The sequence below is a fragment of the Hippocampus comes genome, unplaced genomic scaffold (genome assembly GCF_001891065.2).
Source record: "Hippocampus comes isolate QL1 unplaced genomic scaffold, H_comes_QL1_v1.1 scaffold123, whole genome shotgun sequence".
Classification (NCBI taxonomy): domain Eukaryota; kingdom Metazoa; phylum Chordata; class Actinopteri; order Syngnathiformes; family Syngnathidae; genus Hippocampus; species Hippocampus comes.
In genome coordinates, this window is record NW_017804997.1 from 418,628 (window position 1) to 442,310 (window position 23,683).

The 23,683-nt window shown below is 40.4% G+C and overlaps 1 protein-coding gene across 3 annotated transcripts in view; it reads right to left on the minus strand.

Moving 5' to 3' along the window:
- Positions 1-23,683, minus strand: part of tln1 (talin 1) — a 94,500-nt gene that overhangs the window by 16,122 nt on the left and 54,695 nt on the right. For all 3 annotated transcript variants that reach the window (XM_019894296.1, XM_019894306.1, XM_019894288.1), the window contains 23 exons: positions 23,344-23,478; positions 22,013-22,141; positions 21,768-21,870; positions 20,320-20,528; positions 19,924-20,043; positions 18,217-18,414; positions 17,092-17,231; positions 16,896-16,989; positions 15,728-15,817; positions 15,516-15,638; positions 15,284-15,427; positions 15,049-15,210; positions 14,679-14,819; positions 13,456-13,637; positions 11,326-11,458; positions 11,027-11,128; positions 10,738-10,908; positions 8,963-9,211; positions 7,523-7,642; positions 7,259-7,405; positions 6,126-6,292; positions 1,509-1,692; positions 1,261-1,386 (listed from right to left, as the gene is read on the minus strand). In XM_019894296.1, the coding sequence (XP_019749855.1) occupies positions 1,261-1,386; positions 1,509-1,692; positions 6,126-6,292; positions 7,259-7,405; positions 7,523-7,642; positions 8,963-9,211; positions 10,738-10,908; positions 11,027-11,128; positions 11,326-11,458; positions 13,456-13,637; positions 14,679-14,819; positions 15,049-15,210; positions 15,284-15,427; positions 15,516-15,638; positions 15,728-15,817; positions 16,896-16,989; positions 17,092-17,231; positions 18,217-18,414; positions 19,924-20,043; positions 20,320-20,528; positions 21,768-21,870; positions 22,013-22,141; positions 23,344-23,478 (3,369 nt within the window). The remainder of the gene's footprint in view (positions 1-1,260; positions 1,387-1,508; positions 1,693-6,125; positions 6,293-7,258; positions 7,406-7,522; positions 7,643-8,962; positions 9,212-10,737; positions 10,909-11,026; positions 11,129-11,325; positions 11,459-13,455; positions 13,638-14,678; positions 14,820-15,048; positions 15,211-15,283; positions 15,428-15,515; positions 15,639-15,727; positions 15,818-16,895; positions 16,990-17,091; positions 17,232-18,216; positions 18,415-19,923; positions 20,044-20,319; positions 20,529-21,767; positions 21,871-22,012; positions 22,142-23,343; positions 23,479-23,683) is intronic.

Consider the following 23,683-nt stretch of genomic DNA (forward strand, 5'->3'; position numbering starts at 1 on the left):
CACTCTACCAGATTGCAAGCGCTGTTGACAACAGGTGTAAAAGTTGTGAAGAAAAGAAAAAAAATGGTTTTGCGTATTAGATAGGTCTGATAGTTGTCACAGATGGGAGAGCACCAAAAGCCCAAAATGAAGTTTGAAGTGAAGGAATTGGAAGTGTTAGTGGAAGAGGCAACCAAACAGACTGACAGACAATCTCTCCGGACTGGCTGTGTTTTCAGCTTGAAAATGCAAATCTCTCTCTTTACTCCGTTGTTGTTAATGTGGTATGTTTCAATGGTATTGACACGATGAGAAGTACATGCATTGAAAACGTGACATGGCACATACGTGATATCACTCCCCGAGACTCCCACAATGCCGCACTATATTCAAGCAGTAAATACCAGAGTTCCCCTCTCTTACACGTTCAGTAATGGAGAGTTGATTGTTAAGTGCCTTTTAAAGACTAATAGGCGTCCTCCCCTATTTTATTATTTTTTAACGATTAGTCTTGTTGCTAGCACAGTGCGTGCATGAGTGACCTCTTTAGCTGAAAAGTATGTGCTTGTTGTTAAGAAGACTTGTCAAGAGTCACTCATTGCTACAACACAGAGGCGATTGCCTATAACTGCCTTGGCTGGTGAAAGGGACCTGAAACTCATCTTTTTCTCAACGAGATTGAATATTACGATACAGCAATGTTTTATGACTGATGAGTAAATGTAGTCTGATGACTTGTCTAGGAATAAAACTCATTAGATTAGTCATTACGGAAAAAAAGCACACATTGAAGAGTAACATATTACTTAGTCATGCGTTCCTGTTATTGGTATCACTGGTGTGGCATGACTCCTTCTTGTTAATGATTCAAAGTCAAACTTTGGATCACGGGTCACCAACGTGGTGCCCGCTGGCACCAGGTAGCCCTCGAGACGCACATGAGTAGCCGGCAGGCCTGCTCTAAAAAGAGCTCACCAGTGATGGGACATTTTGATTTTCTAGTAATGTAAGAATTTGATAATGTAAACACTGAAAGAGATTTCTCAAAATAAAGTGTTGCTTATTGATATAGATGTTTCCTAATTACGAGACGTGAGATGAAAATTTCAAACAATTATCCATCCAATCCATCCGTCTAGTGCTGAGAGGGTGGAAATCTCCGTTTTAGTTCTCTTCTTTCACTTTTGCCTTTGGGTGTGAGGATGAATGTCACGAGAGAGTAGCACGGCATGCTTTTAAACCTTTGACAACTGTGGATGTGAATGTGCGTTTGTCTTTTACCTTGGCAGAATTCTTAAGATGGAGCATGCTGGGATCATCATGAGGTTTGCCTGCAGCAGCCTTGGTGGTGCTGATGAGGTTGCCCAGGGCTTTGGCCACATCTTTCACTGCGTTGATTAGGACCACCTGTGGCGTAAACACCCCAAAAAATTTTGGGTTTTTTTTTCCTCCAGTTACATTCTTTAACATTTTATAGTCTTTTGTTTTCCTTATGTTTTGATCATAACGTAGTTTCATCATCCACACACCTGGGTCTCTGGATCTTCAGAACCAAGGCTGGCAGCTCCCAGTTTGACCACATCAGCCAGTTTGGTAATGGTGCAAACAGAGGATTGGGCAGCCTGGGCTAGTTTTTCCTGACTGGCTCCAGCACCAGATACTAAAAGCTTGGTGTCCTCCACCAGAGCCTTGGCTGTCTTTAGGATGTATTCTCTGGAAAATAGGGCAGCCAAAAAGTCACTGGTATGAAAGACAAACTGAGCACATTTCTAGAAAGTGAGCGAGAGAAAGGCAAAGAGCGATAGAAATGAGACGAAGAGAGTTTTTGATATTGCTATGTATTTTTCAAATCGATTTGGCCTTGAGCACAGTGTTATACTGGAACCACCAATTTATTTCTGTTCATGAAATTAACTATCACATTTTCATTGTGGGAATAAGGATGAATGCTTTTAAAAGCGTTTTACAAAGATGAATTTGAATTTTCCGCACTATAAAGGGCACCTAAAAGCACTCAATCTTCTCAAAAGCCGTAAATGCGCCCTATAATCCGATGCGCTTTATGCATGGTGTTACACAGTCTCTTTATATTCCTCATTAAATTGTTTCTCTGTTAGTGTTCCAATGCCATCAAGTGGTGATTATTAGCAGGAAACAATTGTAACCGAAAAGGGTTCTGCCCGACACGAATTGACATGTGCATTCGCCACCAACACACACTCAAACAGATAACTACTTTGTGACCTCTGCGCAGCCATTATGAAACACAGATAATACCGAAAGCATAGTTAACTACTGACTAAACGAAGGAAGAAGGAGACAAGCAAGACTTCTCAGGATATTTAGCCCCTTCTGGATGTGATCTCACGATCTTTGTGTGCCTTTTTGTTGAATCAATTGTCTTCATGACTTTTATCTCTCATTCATTGTTTTGTAATGCCATTTGTATTTATATGTTCATGTCCGTGTTTGTGACCAGTTCTAACGGCTTTGTTACAGCTGCAGTGGTTGTGAAGGCTCAATATAAATAAAGCTGAATTGTATTGTATTATGTTTAGCGTAGCACCATCTGGTGGATCCATAGCGCAGCCACAGCCACTATTGTAGCTTCTGTTCTATGCACCTCATAATGCAGTGTGCTGTATATGAAAACAGTATTAAAATCGGCCATTCATTGAAGGTGTGCCTTGTACTCCAGAGCGCCTTATAGTGCAGAAAATATTCGTTTTATATATATATATATATATATATATATATATATAACGCCATTTGTAAAACGAGAAACACAACACACACACACACACACACACACACACACACACAAGTCCAACAGATCATTTAGGTTTTCTCAACACGATCATGAATTCTTTATAGATCACAAAAGCAAAGAGGATATGTATTAACAAATCAATGATGACTGTGCCTCAATAAAAACCTCAAAACTTCCCACTTGCACTTTAACTGAACATTCTAAATTGGGAGAAGTGGCAGCTAGGACAAATGCTCGACACATTTTCATGACACACGATCCTACATAATGCCGCTCTTGCTATTTTAACGCGAGAAGCTCTTTGTGTGCGTCATCCACTCGGAAATAGCTATTGTGGCGAGTGAAATTCCTGCTCAAACAGATCTATTAAAACAAGTCAGAAAGGGTGAAAATAGAGTACATCTGCATATGGCAACAAAAAAAATGCTTTTTCAGATTTCTCATCAAGCTGTCATTTTACCTGCTTTATTATGGGCCTGCTGTGGCGGATGCCCTGCCACTATACTAACGTGTGCTTCAGCTTGATCAAGTGTTATTTCTTGGTAATAAATCTTATGCTGTTGGAAAGCTTGTTCATTTCCCTTTTAAACAAGAATATATTTGTAAGAAATAGAAATATGCATTTGTGGGATGGGCAGCACAGCTATGTACAGCATATGGCCATTCAAAATTTGCCAAGTACCTGCAAATGCCCAACAGTTTATTTAGCTGCTGCTATGGACTCTCGTTTGGAGCTTCTCAGCATGAGCATTTCTTTGCGACAAACTCTGCATTTGACTGATCTGGATAATGTGCCTGTGTTCCGTGAACCTAGTTGGAAAACTGTTTGGTGTGAGCCCGAGTATCATCTCTAAACTCAAGGCTAAGTCTGTATGACGGGTGATCCCAGTGATGTCAGAGATGGTTTCCTAACCCTCTCGACACTTGGGATGTCTTCTACAGATTTGCATGAGTATGTTATGTTCAGCAATCAGTCCAATAAATGCTTGCGACAGTTGGATCGTCGGGTCGAAGTCTGGAGAAGACACCAAGAACACGATGCTGATTGATGCACCGATAGTGTAAAAGCTTTTGGGGAAGGTGGTGCGATTGTGTGGGGTGGCAACTCCCTCACTGGAAAAAAATTCTTGTCCTCATTGGAGCCAATCTCAATGCAGAAAGATATCAAGATCAGATTCAACAACCAGTGCCAATTCTGTATCGCCACAGTCTGGAACTGACCTTTATCCTCCAAGATGACAATGCTTCACCCCACACAGCGGGTTTTATCAGAGACTACCGCCACAATTTGAGAGTGGGGAGTAGGAAGGAATGACCCGTCAGCTGTTGTGAACTAAGCCCAGTGAACACTCGTGGGATTAGTTTGGGTGTACTGTTCGTGACCAACACAAACATGTTGGCTGACTTGCTACAAATGCCGGCTGAAGAATGGGCTACCATCGCACAGCAATGTGTGACCAGGATGAGGAGGTGCCGGGCCGTTGGGGCTGTGTATGATACTTCAACACACTACTGAGACTCCTAATTGTCGAATGAATAATTAGCCAACATGTCTTGTTTCATGAAATGTCTACAATCCAACCCATAAATCCATTTTGTAATCGGATTATCCCCACAAAGGTCGTGGGTGTGCTGGAGCCTATCCCAGCTGTCTTCGGGCAGTAGGCGGGGTACACTCTGAATTGGTTGCCAGTCAATGGCAGACAATCCAACCCACGAGTCACAAAACAACAAATCAAGAGCAACAGAAAAATAAGTTGTCTGGCATAGGCAGGGAAGTTTGACGTTTTTTTTTTTTTTTTTGTGGACACAACGCTCATTCCACAAATGAATGTTCTTTCCAAAACGTGGCACAATTTAAACAGTCTATGATTTTTTTTGCCAAGCAGAATTGTTAAAACAAACAAATAATCAATCAAATAGAAACTGCCTTCCTTTTGGTGTTTTGTAAACTTAAGCAGCCGGTCAACAACAGACACCTGTCACCATCTCATTAGGTTAAATCAGGGGTTGGCAACCCAAACTCTTGAAAGAGCCATATTGGACCAAAAAAAAAAAAAAATGTCAGGAGCTGCAAAAAATAAAGAGCCTTATAATCAGGCAACATGTGCTGTATGTATCTATATGAGTTATATTAGCCTGCTATCAACATGACTAAGTTGGCTACAAATACCGTACACAACGAGCATTCATGATTAAACGTTTTTTTTTTCCACTGCAGTTCATCCTGTAGAGAAGGGGTGCCCAAACTTTTTTGACGGAAGATCTACTTTTCGAACAACCAACCTCCCGCGATCGACCCATTACCGCACACGCACACACTTACACACGCATGCCGTAATGAGCGACAGCCATGACGGCCGCTAAGATGAACGAGGCACGGGACGCACTTTCGCAGCGTTCTAACTATCATAGCTCACGTGTACCGTTTAAAAATGCTTCTCTTGGCTGCCCAGATTCCAATTCTTAGCAAGTACCCTCGGTGAATTGTACATGAAAGGCAGCTGTTTTTAAAAAAAAAAAAAAAAAAAAAAAATTATTTTACAACAGCCCCCTAACTGACATCCCGCCCTGCTAATAGAAATTGTATGTTTTTATGTTTAACAAACAAACAAACAAACAAACAAACAAACAAACAAACAAACAGTGTGTCGCAGGCTATGACGCAAATATTTGTTGACGAAATGTTGACATTTAATATTTATGCGACACATTTTTGCAGCATCGGAAAACGTTAATCATGTTTGTGTCATGTTTGTCCTCTGACAGAAACCATATTAAAACAAAAAAATATATTTCCCTCCCATCTTTTTCCATTTTCAAACATTTTTGAAAAAGCTCTAGGGAGCCACTGGGGGGCGCTAAAGAGCGAGGTGTTGCCACACCCAGGTTAAGTAAATACCTTATGGCTTTGCCCATATGCTTTCTGTACACAGAGAGGCATCTGACTATGTGTTAGCATTCCAACTCTTAGCATTTCAGCAAATTTCTTTCAAAATTGTACTTGATCACAGGGTAGAATAAAAATGTTCATAGATAAGCCTGTCTTCCCTTGTGCCTTCTCTGCTTAAATTGCTATAATGCTACTGTACATGTTAGCTTAACCACCGTTAGCATTTCATCCTTTCCTTAACCCTTTCATGCTTTCTGTAACCTGATCACATGATAAGCTGTCCACTGTAGTAACCACTGTCCCTGAAAGGGTTAAATGGTACTTGACCACAGGGCGCAATGTAAAATGTTTCCCAAATGCACCTTTTCGACTTGCAACAGTTAGCAGCCCCATTTAAAATTCCCACAGGAATTGTTCTAGTTTACTCTAACTTACTCATAATTGAATCTCAGTGATGGTTAATATCTCTGTAGTGGGACATACCTGTGGTCTGCAAAGGTTTCTGCATTCTCTCTGTTTAGTGTCCCAGCAGTGGCAAACATGATGGTGGTGTCAAGGTCGGCGATGATTCCAGACACAGCACTGGCTGCTGTGATGCAGGCCTGGGTGCCACGATTACCTGCCTGGAGAGCTGCCAGCACATGCGACACCTATAAGAAGACCAATTTATTAGGACCGGAACAGGAATCTGATTAACACGACATACAAAAAGCAAAACATAATCCGCTGTTTGGTTGAAATTTCAGGTTAGCCTAAAACGCACTGGAACTTTTATAGGTGAACCTATGTTACGTTTCAAATGCCATGGCTATTTAGGGATGTAACGATAGCAGCAATGTCACATTGTGATATCAAAATTGCCACGATGGAGTCGTCGTCATGTCGCGATATTAAAAGTAGCACTTCTGCTCAAAGGGACAGATTGTTTTCCATTTGTTCGATTCCAGTACCCTCTGATGGTTACTTTATTTGAGCAGTTTAATTTCAATTAGGCACGTTTTGGTCACAATGTTTAAGACCCACGCTAATCACCAGATGAAGCGGAATGTAACACATTTGAGTTCCGAAACAAATTGACTTGATTCACAAGGTGTGCGTGAGTTAGCAGGTAAGGGCCTCAATATAAGTGTTTTTCGTGATTGTAGGCCGTTCATGTACCCCGAGATTAATATTAGTTGTACTATCTGAACTGTGCACAGTGCTTTGTTTCAGCTGCAGCTGTTGTAAAAGTGCGATATAAATAAAAATGGATTGTGTATGTATAATGATGATCTTCAAAGGTAAAGCGGAAAGTCATGCTTTTCAAGTTAAAGTCAGGTTTAGTGTTTTCTAAGTTTTGACCACGGAAGTCCCAGATCCTAAAATGTGTGACTCGGACCATGTCATATGACTCGAGTCCCCTGCCTTTGGTTCGTGTTTAGTGGAGTTGTGGTAAGTACAGATACAGCCGTCAGAACATTTTTGGTTTTGCGTATCATTTTGCATGTGCAGCTGAGTAAGTTTGGGCACAAGGACATGTATTTTACAAGTTTTTAGTTCGACTAAGTAAGAGTTACACTTAATAAACACAAATCCATCATTCATCCTCAAACAAGTACAGTACAAGCAAAACTCACCTTCTCTGAGACTTTACGAGCACTTTCAATCAGTTCCTTCTTGGTGAATGAATCATTGGGGCTGCACTGCAGAGCTCCAGCTTTGGTCACCAGACCGGTGCAGCTGAAACCCAGTTCACCAACCTGCTTCTTGATATGAGAACCGATCTGGAAGAAACAGAGTGAAAACTGCTCAACCGCTGCACATAAAAACTACTGATGAGATTATAAAAGGCAACATGTATATTATTAACATTGAGGTTTTGGCTAATCATATGAATATACCTCATCATTTTCTGCAGTTACAGCTGCATATTTGGCCTCATTTGCCAGATTACCGAACTCATTTGTCAGCTGATTGGCCAGTCCACCAAGGTCATCAGGGTTTGTGTTTGACTTGGTCACCTAAAAAATAAAAAAGAGGATTTATGTAGGTGTAGTGACATAGAACAGCCTAGTTTGAATGTTACGGAAACAACATGAACAATGATATTACACAATTAGTTGAGAATTACATATTGATTTTCTCATATATGCAGTGGTACCTCTACTTTCAAAATTAATTGTTTCTGGAAGAAATTTCTTAACAAGAAAAAGTTGTAAGTAGAGACGCGTTTTCCATGTAAATGCCCTAATCCGTTCCCCCCGCAACCCCAAAATTCAGACCTAAATGTTTTCTAAAGCATAAAAACACGTCAACATATGTAACAAATACATGTTACAATTAGATTATTGCACAATAAATGAGAGTTGTGCAGAATGTAAAAAACAAAGAATAAAGAATAAAAATAAAGGACATTTAACTTTTAACTGCATCATCAATGTTTTTTGCCTTCTTTTGTTCATGTTCTCTCTCAGAAGTGGTTTTTGCCTGGCGTTTTGTAAAGAACTGATCCAAGGACGTTTGCTTTTGTCAGCTTTTAACAATCCTTCAAAAATGTCCAAGGCAAACATCAGCATAGCGAGCGATCTTCCGACTGGTGAACACTTTCTGGGTGATTCACATTTACGTAAATCTATCGGAAGACCTCATGGCCCGAGGGGCGAATGACGAGGACGCTGCATGGACACATATCCCTGTATCTACACACATAGACACAGACGGTAGAGGCCCTCTTAGCCAATGGGATGCCAGGATGATGCTCGGTAATATCCAATGGCAGAGCAGCTATGTTGCGTTCAGGAAATTTTGCGCTGCAAGTAGCAGCCCAGACTGTATTTTTACCTTTAGTATTTTGAAATTTCTTTCATAACAAGAGGCAATATTTTCTTGTTGAGACGATTCGTAACTTGAAAATCTCGTATGAAGAGACGTTCGTAAGTAGAGGTACCACTGTATGAAAACAATGAGAGTGTAGCTACTCTACCTAGTGGCTAATATTAAAGTTTCATTTATCCTTCTACCCTTTAAAACCCTTCACAACACATACTGTTTTTGTGTTGAAGAATTCGCCACCCATACTCAACTAGTCCAAAGTTGTAGTTAAAACACATTTTCAAAATAAAATACTGTATTTATGCATGAAATAGTAACTGAGGCAGAAAGAGCATGATGACATACAGAACATTATTATCTACACTACCTCAGCTCACCTGCCAGTACACGGTAGTTGGCAGTTTTGCAGCATGCCAATCAGTGTTCACAGGTCAATTGAAAGAGAGACAGAATGGAGCTTCCCTTTTAAGTGACACGCTATCAATTACATCTACCCGAAATAGTCTTACCATCTCCTGCACAGTGACAGCAATAGCCTTGGCCGTCTTAACCATTGTAGTCTGGTAGTCCACAAAGGTGCCCTCAGGCTCAAGCGTGGGGGCATCTTCCATCTTATTGATGGCGTCGTTGATGGAGTCCACCATGCCACCCACAGCACCTGCCGCACTGGCTGCTTCGGCCAGCGTGGCCCCCAAATCGTCTACTGCTTCCTTCATCATCTGCACTGACTCCTCCAGAGCCTCCTGCATGTGGGCTGCCTGGAAAAAGAATCCATATTTGTATTGATAGGGCACGTTTAATAATGGCAGAAGTGCCGTACAATAAATTGAAAAACACAGAATATAAAACAAACTAACAGAAGATACAAAACAATAAACAGCATGAAACCAATAAAAATGGAATATCAAAGCTGACAATAAAGATTCTAATTTTAAAATTTGAAAGAAAATACACGAATAAAATACAAAGCTTGCAACTCTGCATTGTCAGGGCCAATGCCAATGAGACCACGAGGGGTTTCAAGCAATTCCTGTATATGAAAACATGCCAAAGTGGGCATGTTATGTTTTGGGCATTTGGTTCCACATTTTGAGAGCCACTACGCCAAATTCTGCACTTGCCCTGTGTTTTAAAGGTGACCTGGCAACCACCAGATTTTTATGTTCAGGTAGTATAAGAGCAAGACCAGAAAGAGCTTTATAACGGGGCAGCACGGCTCAGTCATTTCCCAACCCCGTGGTTGGTTGGCGGTTCGATCCCCAGCCATTGCGACCACGTCAAAGTGTTCTTGAACAAGATACCGAACACCCTGATGCTGCGTGGTAGTAGAATGTGATAACAATGGAAAGCTCTTTGAGTACCCGAGGTAGAAAAGCGCTATATAAGTGACAGCCCATTTAGCATTTAGCGAACTATAACATAATGGTCCAACCAGGTCGAGATGCAAGCACGTAAAATGTTATCAAAGACGTAAGAAAGAAAAACCTTGACCTTGATTCAAATATGCAAATGAAAGAAACTGGATTTCACTATCGAGTTAATTGGGCAACTAGTTTTGCTGCGATTCATAATTTGAATCACAGGTGAACAACGTTGCAAGGTTGCAGATGTAACAGCCGATCCAAAATGGCATGTTCTATCACATGACCTCTGACAACAAAAATTACATGGCCGGGTGCCAAGGAGGATACAGCCAGGCATTATGGATATTTAATAATCATGTGACTGTGGCCAAAGCCTGTGTGCTCGAAAATGCAATCAATGAATGGGGATCGTCCACAGCAGCTTTAATAGCCACACTGTCTCCTTTGTTCGTACCCATTTCCTATTATATTGTTATACATTCACACCGCTTTTTTTACTGGCAGACATGCATGTTTGTGGTTCCATAAAATAATTTATGTGGCAGCTCAAAGCGCCATATCCTGATCAGAACAAAAGGCCTCGCCTTTCTTTCCCTCTGTGGCGAGTTGCCAAGATTGCAAAGGTCAGTCACCTACTAACTTGTTGAGTTCAGTCATGATGCTCTGTATGGTATGTTCCTGAGAGGCGCTAATAGGTGCAAAGAATATATAATGGCCCCCTTTTACCGTCATAACAACTGAAAAAGTTTAAGGTCATCCATTTTTTGAAATGTAAGTAAGCACTGAGCACCAGCACTGGGTTTATTTTTCGATTTGATTGATTTATCCTCCAGCATCTGCACATCTATTAAAAAGCAGTGACGTTTTGAACAACGTATGACACCACATTCACAGCTGTGAATGACGGGGTGGAAAAGTACCTTGGGGTTTCCTCCAGCTTCCTTGGCAGTGTAGAGCATCTGCAGGGCTGACTCTGTGAGAGTTTTAGTTTGGTCTAAGACAGCCATCTGCTGTTGGCTGCTCAGTATCTTCGACGCCGTGCCGATAGCTGCCATTATGAGGGGCTCAAAGTAGCTGACCATTTGAGAAACCTGTCGAGTGAGAAACGAGATTCAAACGTTTTTTGGAATATCACAACAGGATGGACCTATAATGATAATAAGTCACGAAAAAAAAAATGTGAGCTTGAGTAGAGATCTGTTCTCCGACCTTGTGGCCCAATTGGGAGGCCTCAGAGCGGGCAGCCACAGCAACTGGTTCAATCAAATTGCTAATCTCATGAACTGAGGCAGCCATCTGCTCATGGAGGGCCTGTAAACACACAGCACAGACATGGAGTTTATGATCATCGACCATAACGGCAGTGGCAATAAACTAAATGGAATTGAATAATAGAAACAGACCAACAAAAATATTGTCACTTTGACAAGAGTTTCATCTTACATCTTACTTTGTAACTGCATTACCAAAAGAATGTAATCCACAGACAAGGTACTGTTTGTGTTTACCTCCATAGAGATATCTTCTCGGGGTGTTAATTGCTGGCTGATGGCAGCAAGAGAAGCATGGTCAACCTCACGGATGCAGCCATTCAGAACCTCGATAGCATCATCACACTCCCTCTGGCCAGGAGCCTTTTCTCTGTAGAGAATCAATTAAAACGTTTGGCCGATTAGAGGAGAATAGAGTGTAGTCAGTCTGGAACAAAAAGTTGCCTTCACATGAATGTTCAATCATTTTATGCTCTCATTAATATTTAAAAGATGCCTGAAGAGACCTGTCTGAGACACCCTTGTTAATAAGTTCAGACACTTTTCATAAATGTTCTGGCCACACCCTGGGGCTTGATTACCACCAAAATGAATCAGCTGAATCAAGAATGATGTCGAGCATGCATCTTGCCAAAAGATCACAAGAAAATCAAGCACAAATGAAATACAAAATGATTGAAATCTATCAGTCTGGAAGAAGTTACAAAGCCCTTTCCAAGGCTTTGGGACTCCAGCAAACTACGCTCAGAGGAATTTGTCCACAAATGGACAACTCATCTAGGAGGTTTAAAAAAAGCTAGAACACCATCAAAAGAACTGCAGACCTCACGGACCTCAGGCCAGTGTTCATGACTTAACCGTAACAAAGCCACTGGGCAAAAATGGCATCCATGGTAACAGTTCAAGACAAAAACCATTGCTGACAATAAATAAATAAATAAATAAACTATTGATCCCCGCACGTTTGTCAAAAAAACCTATTCATGACCACCAAGACTTAAGGAAAAGAAAAACCCAAAAGAAAAATATAGCATTTGGCTTCAAAAAAAAAAAGAACAACAACAACAATATCATGCTAGCGGTCAAACGCGGTGGATTTTGGCCAGTTTTTGCTGCTTGCTGTGACAAACTGAACAATACCAGAAAATCTTGCAGGCCAACATCTGGCCATAAATTCATGCCCTCAATCTTAAGCGCTAATGGGTTATGCAGCAGGACTACAACACCAAAACATATTAGCAAGAGCACCTCTGAATGGCTAAAACAAGCTAGCTAGCAAATTGTACAAAGTGGCTGGGGATTGGGAAATCTGGGCTTCCCTGTTGAAGTTTCTGCCCCCGCGACCCAACACCGGATAAGCAGATGAAAATGAATGGATGGATGGATATATAGATCGATAGATGGAGTGGCCAAGTCGGTGCGCTTGAATCCAATGGGCATGCTGTGGTACGACCTTGAACGGGCAGTTCATTTTCAAAAACCCTTCCATATGACTGATTTCAAAATATTCCGCAAAGAAGAGTCCGAGAAAATTCCTCCACAGCAATGCAAAAGATTCACCACTGGTGATTGCAAAAGTTTGATGGCAGTTATTGCTGCCATGGATGGCATAATCAGCTATGTCCAGAGGCAATTCCTTTTTCCACATAGCTCCAGAAAGGTTTGGATTACATTCCCACATAATTAAAAAAAATCTATTAATAAATAATCATTTAAAAACTGCATTTCTTGTTATGTGTTTTGCAATATCAAATTAGTCTGATGAGATGAAAAACATAAGTGTGCTAAATAGAAGCCCCCACCCCCCCACTGCCCCTCAAAAAAAGAAATTAGGAAGGAGGGATATCATTTTTTTGCACCACTGTTAAACAGTCCAGACAGCCAAACAGTGAAGTAAAAATAATGTAATCAATTTTGGAGAAGGAAATCACAAAATAATCTGATGTACATGATAAAATATACAGGCCAAAAAAAAAAAAAAAAAGAATATCACACACATTAACCAAAAAAAAGAAAAACGTTGAGCCGAAAGCATAGTAAGGCTGCCACAGTTGTTGCCCAGGGGGACAAAAACAAAACACTGCCATCTTCCTCCAAATATAGAAGGAGACCTCCTGTCGCTGCTGGAAGGAGAACTGATGAGTAATATTGATTGAAGCTCCTGATTGCTAAATGTCACTGTTGGTCATTGTCGAACTTATAGCCCATTCAGCAGCCCAGTTCAGTTTAAGTCAGTTATGATCAATTTTTATTTTATTTATTTTTTTGTGAAGGGTACAAAAATACTTTATCTGATCTTGGATAGGGAAGTACATTTGTTCAAGTATCAAAAATGGTAAGATCTGAACGATTCGTGGGAGATTATACCTCATGTTGGTGATGAGTTTCTTGATGGAGTCAGATACAGTTCTTGAGTGTCCGGCAAGCACAGACCACTTAGGCGGGTCTTTGGGGTTGACGGCCAAAGAACGCGCAGTCTGGATGAGCCCAGTGGAACTTTCCAACATCGTCTTTGCTGCTGCAACAATGGGCTCCATGGCAGCGTGACCCTAAGTCGAGACAACATGAAGTCAAGGATGTTAACTCTGGGGCTTCTGGCAATTTGGAGCATGGTCTCCCAGACATTTCCACCTCAACATCAAGATGGGGAATTTCGTTTCGAAAGACGAAAATATACTGCATTTTCTGCACTATAAAACACTTTGGATTATAAGGTGCATCTTCAATGAATGTCCTATTTTAAAACTCTTTTCATATATACGGTGCACTGCATTATAAGGCACATAGTATAGAAGCTGCAATAGTGGCTGCAGTTGCATTATGCATCCACTAGATGGAGCTGCACTAAGAGAATACAATACAATACAGCTTTATTTGTGTAGAGCTTTCACAACCGCTGCAGCTGTAACAAAGCGTTTTACAGAACATTTAAAATACTACGTCCAAGAAATCTGAATATTGATCCATATGTAGCTCCCTCAGAATGTAGCATGAAGCACGACATGAAGTCCATAAAAATACAGGGTTTATTCATTGGCAAGCCGTGAGAACTGGTCACGAACACGGACATGAAACATATAAATACAAATGGCATTACAAAACAATAAAAGAAAGACAAAAGTTATGAAGACGATTGATTCAACAAAAAGGCGCACAAACCTCGTGGGCTCACATCCACAAGGGGCTAAATATCCTGAGAAGTCTTGCTTGTCTCCTTCTTCCTTCATTTAGTTAGTAGTTAACTATGCTTTTGGTATTATCTTCGTTTCATAATGGCTGCGCAGAGCTCACTAAGTAGTTGTCTATTTGAGTGTGTGTTGTCGAACGCACATGTCAATTAGTGTCGGACAGAACCCTTTTCGGTTACAATGGTTCCTGCTAATAATCACCAATTGATGGCATGGGAATACTAACAGGGAAACAACTTAATGGGGAATATAAAGAGACTATGTATTCCCTTAACGCCAAAGAACACAACAGAATTTAAATTTATTAGAATCAACATTAATCATGTGTGCTCATTAAAATGATTTATTGAAAAATCTTTCACTACATCCAGGGTAAAATTCGATCTTTTTGAGTGAACGTACCTCAGGACTGATCTGAGCTGGAATGCTGGCAAATTCTGGGTTGGAGGCAAAGGCTGTTAAATTGTCCACGGCTTCTATCAGGGGACCAGTCGCAGCCTTACACTTTTCTCTGTTCTCTTGATTGAAGGCTCCATCTAAAGCCTACAGAGGAAGAAATAAGAATACTGTGTGCATGAAATGAGTATCTTTTTTTTTTTTTTTAGGACATCATGGCCCTTTTTCAGAATGTCATGATTTCTTTTGTGTGTGTGTTTAATCTCCACTAAGTGTACAATGCAGTATGGCTGAAAGGTAATCCTGGACCAAGCCAATTAAAAACCCTGTGGATTTCAATTAGTGTAAGCCACAATAAAATGTAAAAACTACAAACCTTAATCGATTTCACTAGATTGGCAGTTGTGTTGGCCACCTCTTTGGCTGACTGGACAAACTGTCTCTTGGCAACAGGGTTGGGAGTTTTCGAGGATGCCAGGCGGCAAGCATTGCAGAGTGCGGAGGTGTGTTTGGCAACAATGGTGGCTGCAGAGAGCACCTGTGCAAGGAGAAATTCAAATGAAACGGCAAAACATGAAAGTGGTCATTGAGGTGGTTGACATGGTCTGTACTTGTGACTGGGTGCAGCCAGGGTCAACCAAGTTCTGGCAGGCCATCTGGATTGATTGGTTAGCACGAGCAAACTGAGCAGGATCCACCAGACCCTTCTGACCCGCTGTACTGTTAGGGTCGGATACTCCAACCAGATAGGCAGCCTAGAAACACCAAAATATCAGGTTGGTTTCATTTCTGTTCAGTTATGCTTCACAGCATCTTTTTTATTATTATTATATTTTTTTTTACCTGTGCTGCAGCTTCAGTCAAACCGCACAGGGCCTTGGAGCCCGAACTGACTGAGTCGCCAAACTCTGGCAGGTTGGAGTTTTTGGCATTGTGGGAAATACCGGCCATAGATTCCCCAAGGATCTTGCAACATAAAGCAGATGATTCAAAAAAACAGAAGACAGTTGCAGAAAACTATTCAGCAATCCAGCAACAGGGATGTTTGTCCAAACCTTGGAGTTTTCCATGACGCTGTCAATACAGTCAAAGTAGGAGAGCTCATTGACAGCTTCTGTCGGGTTCTCCAGCATCCCCCTCACCGACTACACACACGCACACACAAGTAACATTGTCACACCACACTCTGTTAATGTGCGATTATTTAATAACAGGTGCATATAATTTCTTAAAGTTAAATTATATATTTATTAAGCTAACTACTAATCAGGAATCGTCATCATTTCATATGAATGTTTTTTGGTAAGGGTGACAGCTTCCTTTATTTCCTATGACTATTTTTCCCAATTTTCTGTTATCACAACACTTGAAAAGCAGATGTGGGCACTGCGTTTAAATAAACATGATGCAAATAATTGATAAAAAAAATTGAACATTTTAATAGCTTGGTGCTGATGAACCATTTTGTTGTAAGGTTAGTAATGTGAATTGAGTTGATGATATTTCCTAAATTATAGCAGCTATTTCTGCGCAGTTGGCCCATAGTTTATATTCTCGATTATAGGAGAAAAATGACTAAAACATTAATGCATGGCAGCATTTGAAAACATTTGTAAATAAATACGATTTCTAAGCAGCACTTTGCAGAAAGAACGATCTCTGTGTAGTACTGCACAACACATCTTACGTTACAATTCCAATGCATTGTTTCTGACCCGATTCAGAAGGTGGATTAATCGAAATTAATTTATGCAATTCTAGTTTTCAAAACTGATAGGTTTGCGCCTGATCAAACTGATGTCAACTCGAATACTTTGTACAAGAAGTGACTCGATGATACTGCCAGAGCAGCATATTTTTAATCAATATGGTCATTTAAACTAATTATATTGAACAGCAATTAATAGCTATCAGAACTGGAAAAAAAGAATATAATGACGGCATAATATATTTTGCATGTATTTTCATATATCGAGTAGATTACCATAATTTGGCAATATATGTTTATTTACCAATGCAAGCGAATGGGACTAACTGAACTTGAACTTGAAGTTCCCGCAATTTCCCCAAATAGTTTTGATCAGCTATTTTGTTGATGGATTTGCGAAGTAAACGCTTTTGTGAAACTATTTATGGTGTATAGTAATCTTTGAGAAGAAAGCAGAATGACGCAAACGACAGAAGAGACAAGAGAATAACATTCTAGTTGCTTGGTGGTGGTACCTCCAGCTCTCTGAGGGCATTGTCACATTCCTTCTGACCTGGAGCCTGCTGAGTGCACATAGTTATGAGCTGGTTGATGCTATCTGTGACAGCCCTATGGAGACAAAGGTTGATACATGAGATACAAGAACCCAATCTGCATCAACAACAACAAAAAACAGGATTTATAAAACAGAAAGCTCAAGATAAACGGTACCGAGCAGCAGCTGCCAGCTGGTTCTTGAGGTTGGGGGAATTGGGGTCAGTAGATAGTGCTTTGGCTGAAAGTAGTAGTTTGCTGGATGACATTGAGATAGTCTTCAAGTTGGACACCACTTGTGCCTTGTCCTCTTTAGACTGAAGAAAGCAAGGAAGAAGGCAAAGAGTTTTACACATTTCGCATGCAAGACAAATGTAATTCATTCTGAATGAAATCGTTTGCATTTTTGCTCCTGTAATATTTTAGGATGAAAAGTTGTGGGTCGATCTGGAGACATATCTCGGTGATTCCCAAACCAGTGTGCATTAGAGTGCCGTGAGAACTCAAATGATCAAAATTCACCTAATTGGTGAGAAAATTATTTATCAATAACAAATAATCTATCTTTCTCCATCTATCTATGCCAGCGACTTACAGTGACAGAAAAAAACAAATAGATGATCTTTTAGATGCCAAAAAGTATTAAATTGACATATGTATCCTCTTTTTGTGACAGTTTTATTTGGTGGTGTGCCGTGCAATTTTTTGAACTTATATTTGTCTTGCCTCAATAAAGGTCGGGGATCACTGACACATCTACAAGTGAATTAAGGATGCCTGGAGAAGAATTGGGCTAGATTTACACCGCTGCCAAAATTCTCTCTATATTTTTTGCTCTCAAGTGTCACAATGCAGACTGCGGCGTAAAGAATAACAAAATAAAACGACACCGAATCAGATATCCTCAAATGTAAGCCTCTGCCAAATGTGGATAAAAATCAGACATGGTACGTATTGGATATTTTCCAAGGCAACTGCGTTGAAAATAGACAGAAGTCGATCTGCCAGCTTCCAACGTAATATCCGAGGCGTAACAGAGGTGGACTGCCATCAGCCACACCAGAGAGTGACGTTCAAAACCCTAGACTCCCTTTTGTGTCGAAAGAAATTGTGACTGTCACGCTGACACTCCATCAAATTTTCTCAGTGTGTTTCTGTCTCAGTAAACACATTCACTAGTCGCAATTTTGGTGGTAAATGTGTGAAACGACTACTGTTGCTTTACAATTCTTATGTGCCAATTTACCAAGAATGCCATATGAAAGTGGCTACCGTTGTACTGATGAAGCTCATCATACTGACTTGTGATGTTCCTGCCATGTCGACACCAGCCTCCAGGAAGTTGCTGAAGTCCTTTCCGAACTTGCCGGTGGCTCTAGCCAGGTCTTGGGTGGTTGCTCGAGACGCCTGGACAACCTCATTGGCCGACTGGTTAAGATTGGCTGCCACTTCATTAAGCTGACCTTGAACCTCCTGGAAACTCCTTCCACTGGATGGGAACTAGAAAGGAGAAGAGCAACTGTGAGGATAACATTTCAAAACATTTTGTGTGCATTTATTTGTTATTTGGAAGACTTTTTTTCTGAAGCTGAGCCATGCACTGCGACACAAGATGTCTTACTCCTCGACATCATGCTTTGTGCGCATGTGTCACATCAGGAACGTGGTGCATTCACATTAGAAGTCGCGTTTGTTTTTGTAATGTGAACGAGTACAAAAAAAATAAATAATCCCTGCAATGTGAACGGAGCCTTAGACCGGGGGTCGGCAACACGCGGCTCCAGAGCCGCATGTGGCTCTTTAGCGACATCTATTGGCTCCCTGGAGCTTTATAAAAAATGTTTGAAAATGGAAAAATATTTTGATAGTAGGCTAATATAGCTCAAATAGATATAGATTCATGTTGCAGCTCCGAAATAGGAGAGCTGTGGTGTTGGTTTTTTAAAATGTAGACTTTATGCTTTTAACAGTCTCGACAAACACAGACAAGTCTGCGTCCGACTCCGTACCTTCTCTCTTCTCGTTCAACTCGAGAGCCGTTCAAAGACAGCCTCCGAAAAACGGAAATTAATGATCACTTCACTGACACGAAGAAAAGTGAAAATAATGCACCAAAACAAAAAATCAAGCGAGGAAATCACAAAATAAATTTATGGGGGCGTTTGTGAACACACAACAAAGGAATGAATAACAAACAATTCTGAGACAGTCCAGTCTCCTACATACATACAGCATGTGTTTCCTTCATTCTAAGTTTTATAGAAGGCTTTTATTTTTTTGCGGCTCCAGACATATTTGTTTTTTGTTTTGTTTTTTTGTCCTGTATGGCTCTTTCAACATTTTGGGTTGCCGACCCCTATCTTAGATTCTTGGATAAAAACTTAAACATCGCTAACTTGAATTCATCATTTTTGTGAAGATATCTATAATTAAAATTTGTTAAATTTGGCACGACTGTGTTTGTTTATTAGTAACCTTATGGAAAAACACTTGTGATTACATTTTAATGTTTATGTTGACAAATGTCTGTCCATGTAAATACAGTTTAAAAGGAAAAACGCTGGATGTCTGACTTCTGTAGCTGTCAATAGCAGTTATTTGTGTCATATACTTTTATTTGATTGAATAAGATTATCATTAAATATTACGTTTATTACAGTTGTCTTCGTCATTATAAGTAACTTTTATTGCATGCAAGATTTGGATTGTTTTTGTTTATAATTGTCTGAAAGTATATGACACTGAATATGATACTGAAAGTATAAGTATTTGACAATAAAGTTGGCCTTGAGTTGATATATGGTTACTGACTTTATGTTTCATCTTCAAAATCAAACGTGTCGCAATGTTTGGTGTGTGGCCGTATTTTTTATGTAAGTAGAAGTGTGTTTCAGTTATGATGTATGATATATTACCGACAAAAAAAAAAATCGTAAAACCAAACAAGTCCAAGAAAAAAATAAAATAAAAATTGAGCAATCGGTTGCAAATCACACTGATTACACTCACAGAATCAGCCAGTAGACATTTGCTGGCTTCACCCACGGTACGAATGGCGTTGTCCACATCTCTCTGACCAGGGAGGCAGTTCACACATCTGTTCAAGGCCTGAGACACCGCTTTAGCCACCTACATACCGAAGGAGACGCACAAATACACCCTTACTGAGTGACTGTTGAACTCAAACACTTGCAGGTTGACATCAGTCAAGACAGAGACAAATGTGAACAATCTTATACAAAAACAGCTACAATTCTCAAGTCAAAACATGTCTAGAAAAGCATAATAACTGCATCTGATGTTGTTTATTTTTTTTTAAATCATAAAAATAATTTAAAAAACAGACAAATTGCCGAATCTGTTATCTAAACTTGGTGCCCCTCTTATCCTCAGCCTTTGTCTGACCTGGGCCAGCCTTTGCTGACTCTCTGGGTCTCCTGGCTTGGTGATGGCCTTCTTTGTCTCCTCAATTAAGTTGCCTGATTTATCCATGACATCACTGGCGCAGTCCAGCAGAGCAGCACGCGCTCCTGCGTCGTCTGTGCTTGCAGCAACTCCTCTTGCTGCTGAAGCCAAGGACTTCAGAGCCTGGGCTACATCTCTAGCCGCCATACCTTAAAATAAATAAATAAATAAAATCTAACTCAGGATGACTGCATTGCAATGCAATAAGCCTGGTTGGTTACCATACAATGGAATACAATATGTTGCAGTTTGGTTTGCCAACTGCCAATGAACACCACAGAAGAAGAGGAATCAGGGAGGATTTTTTTTGTGCTCACATTTCCGTTTGTTGGTTATGCGGAGAGCTAATTTTATTATTGTGTGTTTTTATACAGTTCAATACGGTTGAGTGCAGCTTTTCATGGAAAAAAAAAATCATGTTAAAAAAATGTCTGTGAGTTGTTGGAGGTTGGAACGGATTAATTGCTTCTGCATTTATTTCAATTGGAAAACATGAAATGAGTATGATTACTTTAAAAAAAACAAGCAACTTCACGGAATGAATTAAACTTGTTCCTCAGAGCATTATTATTATTCTTATGATCAATCAATTATTGTTATTGATTTTGTCTTGTTTAGTGATTATAAAAAGAACAAATAAACAACAACAAATGTGCTCACCAAACTTGAAACGGATTCAGTTACTGCTTTGGTCAATGTTTTCCAAAGTCAAAGCAGATGCTTGCTAGTAATTGTTTTGTTTTGTTTTTTATTCAATACAAATGAGAATCAGTCTACTGATGGCCGAGAGAAATCAGAGAATAATTACTGTTGAGAGGCTGGAATCAAAGGATTTGGACAATTTTAGAATGGCTCGAAGTGATCACTCGATGACCAAAATAGTTTGTGGTTGTTGAGTAATTTGATGATGGATTAGCGGCCCATTAATTTTGACGCCTTCAACTTTTATACTTAGTGTGCTGCTGAAGTATACTAATTCTCCTCCTCTTTCAGCCAGTTATAGAGACGAATTAGCCTTGTTCATATTCGATCTGGTGACTCCATCATTAAGTCTGATGTTCCTGCTAGCTGCAACATGTTTTGCCTCAATATCGTAGGCTTTAAATGCTACGGTGATAAGCGAAGAGTCTTATTGATCAATCTGCACACAACCATGCCCATAGGACATTTTAAAACCTTTCCATCGAGCAGGCCAAGCAATGCAGTCTCACTTCTTTCATTATGTCGCCAAAACTTCACACTCAGTGCATATTTTGCATCAGTGTTATTGGTTTGACAGGAATTAGAGAGGACAAGTTTTTTTTTTTTTGGTTTGTTTTTTTTCAAATTATGGAAGGCTCTATATCAAGCAAATAGAATGCAAATGGTTGACAAGGGTTGGAACACACCTGTATAGTTCTCATTGCCCTGGGTGGCCTCACTTAGCAACTGGGCTACGGCTGAGCTTACTGCCTTAGTGCTGGTGCCAAGGTCCTGGGAGCATTTCTCAAGCTGTAACCGTGTGAGGCATGCAGAGAGGAAGAAATTGTTATTGATGCATGTCTCTGGTTGATGTCATTTGCACAAGCAAAAACATGGGCACGAGCGTGTATGTGCATGTGTCTTGATCCATCCCAGTGTATGCGTCACTTACATTCTCGCCCGGTAGGGGTTTGAGTTTGCCTTCATCAGCTGAAGCTTTGGCATCCTGAATATCCTTCTCCAGACGTCTCACAACTGATAGAGCATTGTCGATCTCCAGTGGGCCGCACGCCTCTTGAGCCTACACATGCAAAAATCCGAAGAATACCGTCTGTCTATATTTACATTGGATTTTTTAAAATTTGTTTTACCTTTTTGACATTCTCATGGGACACGTTAACTTTAAAACCCAGAAACACATTTTTGATTTTATAAATAAGAAGGAAGCTAAACAATTGCGTATGAAATGGAAAAAAAAATCTGCCAGGGACAGTAGGCAGCAGTGACATTTCATGTCACAAAGTTGTGAAGACTGCTAAATTGTAAATTGTGCTTTAAGGCCCGTTACACACTATGCGATACAACCAAACCCGATTTAGACTGGACCATTGCAAATGGCAGTTGGCAACTCACACCCGCGCATTAGGCAATTTGATCCATGGACGTTTTGCAAAGTTAAAAAGTGAGCCGGTTTCACCTTTTGAGCGGACACACAGTGTATTGTACTACCAATTTTATTAAATCATAAAAAGAAAGACTAACTGTCAGGGAAGGAGTGGGTTATTTCCTGAGAGAGGACTTGGGTGAGAATAAAAGAGTGGCGATATATTGAGCGGATCACGATTGACCAGAATGTATCCGGCACAGTACATACTGTACATCGCTTGCATACATTTTGGGGACAGATACAGGGACCTTTGCTTTTTTTCTCCACAGGTACACATGTGACCTGCCACAACAAAATCAGTCTGGATTCTCAGATACGGGGCAAAAAAGGTTCAGTAGGTCAAACATCTACACTAAAAGTTTCATTTCATGAGATCAACAAGTGCCTTGCCAATGCCAAAGTGTGTCATTATCAATATTTACCACTTCAAAAAAGCCACCAAAAATACTTTTGCCTTTGAGAGATTACTCCCAAATCATTTGTAGTAATTGTACACCGTTGTATGCAGTAAAATGTACCGGCATCCTGGGCCTTTTTGTTTTCTTGCCATCCACACACATGGAATTTGTAACTTTGACCCTCCTGGCATAGAATTGCTGAAGGCATGCAGCTCAAGGAGTGGCAGGGAGGGTTTATGTGTTTTATCGACCTATTCCTTTCTGCGGTGATGCAACACCGCTACATTGCACAACAGCGATTCAAATTTTAAATCCCATTAATCCTTTCATGCACTGTGTAACCTGATGACATGGTAAGCTGTCCACTGTCGTAACCGCTGTCCCTGAAAGGGTTAAAACCAAATCCAAACCTTTCAGACACTGTATTTAATCAGGTACCTTCTGTGAGGCGGTGCGGAGCTCAGCCAAGGCACTTGCAAGGTTCTTCGCACACTGGCTGAGCTGCATGGCAGATGCCTGGTCACTGATGGTGGGAACTGTGGCTTTGGACGCTGTGACCATCTTTGCACCAGGCTGAAACAGAAACAATTGCAAACGATATTCAGTCTATATGCATATACTGTACAATGTGGCTCATTGGCTAATCTAAGCTATAACCGCAGTCAATGATGATTGTTTTTGACCGGTTCCCATAAATTGATCTATGTGAATGATCAAGCATAACAAAACAACAAAACAAAGACATGCCTTTAGCCCCATTGGTTGAAATTATTTTCTC